The sequence below is a fragment of the Pollachius pollachius genome, assembly GCF_949987615.1.
Source record: "Pollachius pollachius genome assembly, chromosome: 12".
NCBI lineage: Eukaryota > Metazoa > Chordata > Actinopteri > Gadiformes > Gadidae > Pollachius > Pollachius pollachius.
The window spans coordinates 10,559,204-10,567,513 of record NC_136945.1 but is presented as its reverse complement, the minus strand read 5'-3'; the positions used below and the strand labels follow the sequence as shown (position 1 = coordinate 10,567,513).

The following is an 8,310-nucleotide window of genomic DNA, read 5'->3' as shown; positions in this document are numbered from 1 at the left end:
CACTCAGAAAACACGAAGCAACTGACGTGAAAAAAACATCTCGACAGAAGGGGTTTCAGTCTTGCTTTTAATCGCATTGTCGTAAGAAAGTTCTTTACCAAAGTGGAGTTCAAAGTGTGGTGCCGCCTCATGTCATTATCCCATCAAGGAGCAGGTGCTCTCTGTCCTCACGAGGGTCCAGTCCTGTCTGATGATCCGACCGAGGTCAGGGGGTGAGAGGAGGAGGAGGAGGAGGCGGAAAAGGAGGAGGAGCAGGAAGGAGGAGTCGGAGAGAGGAGGCGACTAGGGCGATCGCGACGGCCTCCTGCTAGGAGCCGTCCTCCTCCGGGTTGGCCGGCGCGTAGTAGCCCGCCAGCTGCCTGAAGCGTGGCCCCCAGTCGCTGAGGTAGGAGAAGTCCTGCTCCGACGCCGTGGACAGCGTGTGGATGGAGCTCAGCGACAGCGCCGGCGAGCTGGAGCCCTCGAAGGCGTACGTCTGGAACGAGTCGTAGGGCGGCACCGACAGGTCGGCGTCCGCCTGCTCCACCTTCTTGCGGATGTAGCCTTTGAAGAGGGAGAAGTCCGCCGGCGGTTCATTCGCCGCCGCCGCCGCGGAGGCCGTGCCCGAGCCGGTCGCCGACCCGCCCCCGCCTCCAGCTCCGTTCCGGCCTGCCTGGACCCACTGCGGCAGGGAGCGGAGGTCCGGGGGCCCGGCGTCGGGGCCCTTGCTCTCGGGGAAGTCGTAGAGGTTTCTCAGGGCGCTCATGTCATAGGCCTGCGTGTCCTGCTCACCGCCGCCCTCGTCATTGTACTTGATGACGTTGTCGCGCATGTCCTCCTCGTCCTCGGCGATCCGCTGGCCCTTCCGGTGGCGCTTCAGGGTCAGGATGAGCAGCACCAGCACTGAGAGAGAGAGAGAGAGAGAGAGAGAGAGAGAGAGAGAGAGAGAGAGAGCATGGTGAGAATGGGGATTTTGTTGTTGTCTTTGGTGGTCATCGATTGATGCACGTCGCCATACAGTGCACAGAAAGTGAGAAAATAGCAGTGAGAGTTTTGAATAGTTAATGTGAGCCCTGAACATTCCATGGACTCATGAACAATACCAGGTCCTTGTGGGATTTATTGGTAAAACAAAAGCTGTGCGATAGAGAAGTTCCATTCCAAAACCGTTTTTAAAGTCCTTGAATTGGAGGAATTTCAGGTCTAAAGTTTGAGAAGTTTAAACACAGTAGAGGTTAAAGAAGTTTCTTTGCCAGTAATTATACATACCATGGGGCCGTCTGTGGTTTTTAAAGATATATATGTGTATTATTTATTGATATATATATATATATATATATGATCAGATCCTAACCATAGTTTGTTGGTTTGTTTGAAACTGAATTTACTTAGCCATTCTTATATACTTATAGCAGAGGACTCAGCCAGGGAAGATGATGGGTCCTGGTCAAATTTGGCATAATTAATGCATCAGCATGGATTCCTTTTCCCCCTTCCCCTGTTTCTGAGACTGATCCGAAAGACTTGATGGAATCCAATTTTTGTATCAATAAGTCATCCAGAGCCTCGACCGTGTTGTTGCCTCTCAGCAGAGGCGACCTCTGCCCAGAGGCTCCCAGCTTCCCTTGTAACCGACGCAGAGGCTGCTACAGGTGAATTAACCGTTGGACCAATCACAACGCATCGCTAAACGCACTAATGAGCGCAGAGGAAAACAAATCCTCATGCATCGCGATGAATCAATGAGCCTTTAATCTTGTGTTCGTTACTCCAATTACTATCTCCGGTCGTGATCAGACGAGTGTGGCGCAACCACGACGCCCACACTCCCCTCCGCTGGGCTTTGGGCTCTGTCTTGCTTTAATAGGTCAAACAGATACGTTGACAGCCTGCGACAGCAGTCAGCAATCTTTTATAATTACCGGTGATCAGACAGGAAAAGTTGTATTTGTTTGGAGAAACTAATTAAGCGATCTTACAAAAGAGGTTTGCTTTACCGGTAAAGCACACCCTCTCGTGTCATATTGTAATTATATCACCGTTTCAAAAATAAATAATATAGAACATCTAAATATAGCCATATGGTGGGGCAAATTAATCCTTCTTTGTTCTATGTTTGTCATCTCAGTTTTCCTGGAAATACATGGGGTCTGACTAACACCCAGAAACAATCCAACATAAACGGGGAATTAGAATTCTGGGAATTCTAATTTTTATGCTAGTAAGGTAGTGATATGGCCCAAATCATCTGCAGAGTAATATCATAGTGATGAGGCTCATTTGAGCACAGGTAGGTGTACTTTCATGTTTATTTGATCACATTCTAGAGGTAATGTACCAATCCAGTTGCTCGGTTGGAACTACAATTACGTGTTATAATGAACACAGTCTTTCTCATGTGAGATACAATATGTATTTATCATAAAAACATATTGAATCGTAGACTGGAAAAACATTTTCACCCATTGGTTTACACATCTCAGTTACAAGCGTGTAGTTTTGCCATTCGCCATTCTTGCCAACCAGCGGCTGAAAACAATCCATATTTGCAACTTGGGACATGATCTGCTGCCTTGCACCACTCTATGCTAAAAACCCATTAATATTCAAGCCTTAACAACATCTAATGAAGTATAATACATTTAATGAAGATGAACTAGCCACTGAGATTCTCCGTGTTCGCTTGGTATTTGGAGAATTAAATCACAATTCTTCCAACTGACTTGGAATGTTGACGTTTATTCTGCCCTCACCTCCCACTGTGTGTTTTCAACCGCTCTAGATGCATAGAAAATCCCACTGGGCCTTTATGAAGACATTATTAATAGGGTCCCCATCTAGCAGTAACTTGTGAGCCGCGCGCCCCGGCAGTCCGACGGCCCGTCTTCTCCGACAGCTCCGGGGCTGTGGCTGTGCTTGACTCTCTCTATACATTAAGGCTCTTTCCTCCTCCCACTCGCCTCAGGGTCGTAGAATCTGAACTGACAAAAATAAAATGCCAGAACACAGCATGCCAGCTGTGAATGGTACGCGTGGACTGTCAGAATGGAAGTGCTCGGCTGTTTCTTCAGCCACACTGCTGGGTGTGTGGCTGGTTGTCTGCAGCCGACGGAGTTACCTGCCATAGCTTTCGTTTGCGTTATGCAAAGCCAGCAGGGGGGCGTTGGCTGTTCCATGCTTTGGTAACTGACTGTGGGATCAAAGCGGTCTGTGTCCTTTCCTGATGCTAGCGGCTTGTGTCCTTTCCACAGATGCACGCTCGCACACTCACACAAACAACCTCATTAAAGTGTTTGGAGCTAATAAGAAGTAAAGTTGAACATTTATCGGAGTCAATATGAGGGGAGGTGCGGGACATAAACATGGACTTGTTAATTTTATGTCAACAAAGGTTAGAGTGGAAATAAGCGCTAAGTTGATTTCCAACTCTTCTCCCCTCACATGGTCTAATGGGTTACGGGCAAAGAGTTATGTGTTCATGAGAGGGGGAACGGTCCAGCCTCCATTTCTACGCTTTCTCAGCTGTTTCTCTGTGATGATGCCATCTTCCCCCATTTCAAGAGCAGCCTTTTTAATCGGATGGTAAAATAACAAGATGATAAAAAAAATGTGTTAGATCCCCAAACAACTTTTGAAAAATATGTTCATTTGCAACATGAACACATATAACAACAACAACAACAAACACATCGTCAGGGAGATGCCAGACATGGTTGCTGATGCTACAAGGCTAGCTCCTCTGACAGTGGGGAAAGTTATGCCGAGCCCTTCAAGTGGAAAATATATGCGTTCACAAAGTGACTTTCCCTGTCAGCACATGACTCCAAAAGCACGACTCTGCTGTTTATTTTTCTTCCTACCGCTTCACACCCATTATTCCCCTTTGCAGAGCCAAATTGCAAAACAACATCAGCGACACGCGTATTAATCGCACAAACAACTTGTTGCGGTGGCCCCTAATTGTCCCTTATTTTGTGTAAACGACTTGAATGCGGGCCGACGCGGGAGGAAGAGGTGGGGTGTGCTGCGTCTGTGTGCGTGTGAGTTCCCTGCCATCCGTGGCGGAAGGAAGAGACAACGCTGCCTGTCTCGGGAGGTGGGGGGGTGTTGGGACGTGCTGGGGCTGGGGTGGAGGGGGCTAGACTATGCGCTATCTGATAATGTGTAATCCCTCTGCTCCCTCATTGTTTACCAGGCTCCGTTGGACACCGGCGCCTCCATTCATTCCCGCTCGATTGTTCCGTTGCCGTAAACTGGATAAGTTAATTCTCTTTTCGGGGGGTTGGGGGGAGGGAGCGGTTGCAGGCGCACATCCGTGGGTTGGCTGTTCGACTCCGGTGTGCACTTCCATGCATGCCAAGAGTGGGGGAAGACAATTACTCTAAATCCACAGCGATGAGGGTGGTAATTTGACTAGGGAACCTTGCAGTTGTGAACTCTGCCATGCATACAGATAAGCCCAAAGCGGAGGCTGATAGAACGAAAAAAAATATATTGGAGGGTGTGTGCAATGTATAATGAAGTCTGGTGATACACATCTCGTTGTTGGTATATCTTTCTTTCTTTTTTTTTCCGCAAACAACAAAGACAATTTGTAGCGAGGTTTATCTTGGGATTAGTAGATGGTGTTCAATGGCATTCTGTTCTCGAGTCAATAACTCATTTCAAAACGGTCACACTAATTTAAACGTAACGCACCGTCCAAATGTATATGATTTCAATATCACTACCTGGTCCGTACGAGGGTACCAGGGGCTGTATGCAGCAACATCTTCCTTCTTATCACGATAGTACAAAAGCCCTGAAAGGCATCATAAAATGAATAAACACATATAGAAATGAGGAGAGAAATATGTTTTTGTTAGAAGGCCTACATGAGGAAAAAAAAAATGTCCTTGACTTTGGGAATAGATGTTTGGCTCACTGTGTGTAAGGGTCGGTTTTCCCAAAATCGTTTGGACGGGTTTTCAGAAAATCGTTAGGCAGGCTTTGGAGGAACAGTTCATGGAGGAATACATTATGGTGAAACAGCACAATTCCTTATGTGGCTGGAATGGGTCTCCTTTAGGGTCATTAGGGTTCTGTTCGATTCATGAGAACATACGGAAGCCCCCTTAGACATTATGGTGAAGACCTCCATAATTTTCCACAATGAGGAAAATGATCTATAAACAGAGACAGATATACCGTCATATTATGGATCACCGCACATTTTTTTCAGTATTTAAAAAGAGCAACAAATAACTGCCATTCAAGTGTATTTGTTAATCCAAAATGAATATAATAAAAAACTAGAAGGACATCCTGAATTATGAATAACTGCCAGGAAATAAGTGTGGGGGCTAATTATACGGAAGTAAAACACCTTTTGACTGATTCAGGAGTATTTAAATGGTAAATGAAAAACATTTATAGAGCACATTTTTAAAACTGTGGCCACTCAAAGCGCTTCCGAATGAATGCCTCCCATTCACCTATTCATACACCGACAGCGGGGTCAACCGTCCAAGGAAACCACCAGCTTGATGGAGCCGTTGCTGCTAGGCGTCTTGCTCACGGGCACCTCGACCCACAGCTAAGAGGAGCTGGTCCTCCTGTTGACAGAAGACCTGCTCCACCTCCTGAGCTACTGCAACAGCTCAGGAGGCACTTAGCACCCTAAACGTTGGGTTCAAATTAGGACGGACACACCCTTTATATCTGAGCACCCACATCTAATGAATGACGTAGATGAACCACGGATCGACCAGCAGATAGGAGCTGCAGCAACTATTAAGCAGTGAGGAGCCAATGCCTCCTATCACAGTGTTTCTTCAAAGTCCACTGGGGGGCGTTGAGCTTGCAAAGTCAAATCCGCTTGGAAACGCAACTATTGCATCAACATACGTTCTCGGGCCCATACAAACCATTTTTTTCCTGTGTTTTTCTGTTTTCTGTTTTATGTGTACGACGGGTCCAACCAACCAACACACACATGCAACTGCGATTCCTCTTGCGTGCAGATGTTGGATACCATTTCTGACAAGACGCTTAATTTACCCTTGGGCAGCACCGGTTGCACTGGCCCACCAGTTCATCATGGCAGATGGGAGGTGATTGGAATGGATGCCTGCAGATGCTTGAGTGTAGCGGAATGGATTCATCACAGAGAACCCCCCCCCCCACCAGCCCCCCTAAACAAACTGATGGAGGTACTGTTTGTTTGTAGGGTAATTAGGCAGAAATTTGTTTTTAAATTTTTCTCATCAGTGCAACAATTGATGTAATAAGGATAGTCCACAGAGAGAGAGAGAGAGAGAGAGAGAGAGAGAGAGAGAGAGAGAGAGAGAGAGAGGAGAGAGAGACCTCAGGCTTCATGTATCCATTGTATGTACAACATATGCTTTCATGGGATACAATAATAGCTATCGAGCTACTAGTGGCTGTTTTTTCTGTGTGTGTGTGTGTGTGTGTGTGTGTGTGTGTGTGTGTAAGTGTGTGTGTGTCTGTGTGTTTGTGTGTGTGCGTTGTTTGCGCATTTGTGTGTGTGTGTGTATACGTGTGTGTGTGTGTGTGTGTACACAAAGTGTTTACATGAGCACTAACAGCAGAGTGGGCTCTCAGATAGGCGCGCCAACACCAGCGGGGCTAGCACGCGCTACTCTAGCGCCCAGCCTCACATCGACTCCGCCATCTGCTATTAACACCCGGGGATAACTGTTAACACACTGCTGTCCACACTGCTGTCCATCTCTGTCCCCCTCCCCTCTCTCCCTAGCCATGCGGGCAGTGGACAGTCATGTGAACAGTAATATCAGGGGCCCCAGATGTAACTGTCCAAATGAGGACTGGCAGAGCCCAGGGAACTCAGCCCGTCCGTCAATGCCTCGATGAGGTAGACTGGGTAGCCCCGCCCATTCTGCCGGCGTTTTGAGTTCGCCCTGCACAAGGGCGACCTGGAGAAGAGCAATACATTTCTTTCTGCTTCCAATACGTTTTTGCGGGAGCCAATCACCAAGCTGGCTTTTCCCCTTGGCGCGCTATTGGCTGGTTTAACACAATGACGACAGGGAAGCGATGGCAAGCAGCCAATTGTGTACAGAGTCATTTGAACTACGCCCGTTGATCACGCCTCTTGTGCTGTAGAAAATGAGAGCAGCTTCCCCAGACCAATGTGCAATCTGCGATTGATCTTGGTCTGGCAATAGCCAGACTATCGATGAGGTGCTTTGCTGTCTGTTTTTACGGATCAAAATCTGTAAGCAAAAATCGCTATTGACACCTTGGCCCCAATTAGTGTCTCTGGTATCAAAACGAAAACGTGACAACTGTTCCCAATTGATTTGACATTGTAGGTGTAATGTTCAACACAGTGATTCTGGGTGATGTAGTCTGTGCGCTCCTTATAATTGTATTTGGTTAAGGCACCTGAATCGGAATGAATAATAAATGTATGAATGAAAAAACAACTGAAGACTCTGAACCATGCCAGCCCATACATAGTTATTACATAACAAGAGTGGTGTTCACAACACAAGGTTGTAAACCCCTGTGGTACTGGAGCCGAGGGCACCGAAACCTCAACATTGCCGTAATATATCTTTCATTTTTTGTTTCTCTCTTAGCTGCAAAAGGGTCAGTTTCTCCTCTCAGATTCATACTACTCCTGTCGAAGCTTTTAAAGTCACCCTGATGAATAAATCATGTGCTTTTGGAGACTCTCCATATGGTTTTAGGGTAAATGGAAGCTCAACATCAACTACCCTCGTTACTGCAGGTCTTCAAATAATGTATCCCTTATTTTTATTTTTTAGGCCTCCACCGGGTTTCACATAATACATCATCCCTCATGAACTGGGAGTGTGTGGAGATCCTACAAACAAGAAGAGTCACACAAAAAACACTGAAGTCGTGCTTTCTCTTCTCTTTACACTGAAGAACAAGGAAAAATATGGCTGGATGGATGAAGAACTCATGAAACATTGACAGAGGACAAATCAAGCCTCTTCAGCCACTCTCCTGTTTGTGTGTGTGTGTGTGTGTGTGTGTGTGTGTGTGTGTGTCTGTATGAGCATGCCTCTTTTCCTGTGTGTATGTTTCTGTGTGTGCGTGTATGTGAGCGTGCGAGCACGCAGAAGTGAGTGACCGTGTGTGTGTGTGTTGTCTAATATAAGAGAATGTCTTATAAAAAAAAAAATATATATATATATATAAAATCGGTGTGTATTTTGAGCCGGCTTTCCGGAGGGAAGAGAGTGCTGAGCCAGCCTTTTGCTCACTCTGTCTCTCCCTGCTCTACCCTGCCTTGTATTCCCCGATGCTCCTGTGAGTCAAGTGGATCCATACTGTTCA

General features: G+C 46.6%; 1 protein-coding gene across 1 annotated transcript in view; it reads right to left on the bottom strand.

Moving 5' to 3' along the window:
* Positions 1 to 307: 307 nt before the first annotated feature.
* Positions 308 to 8,310, bottom strand: part of cdh22 (cadherin 22) — a gene marked incomplete at both ends in the record, with an annotated part of 67,916 nt that continues 59,913 nt past the window's right edge. Inside the window, one exon of the mRNA XM_079747764.1 lies at positions 308 to 882. Within this exon, the coding sequence (XP_079603890.1) occupies positions 308 to 882 (575 nt within the window). The remainder of the gene's footprint in view (positions 883 to 8,310) is intronic.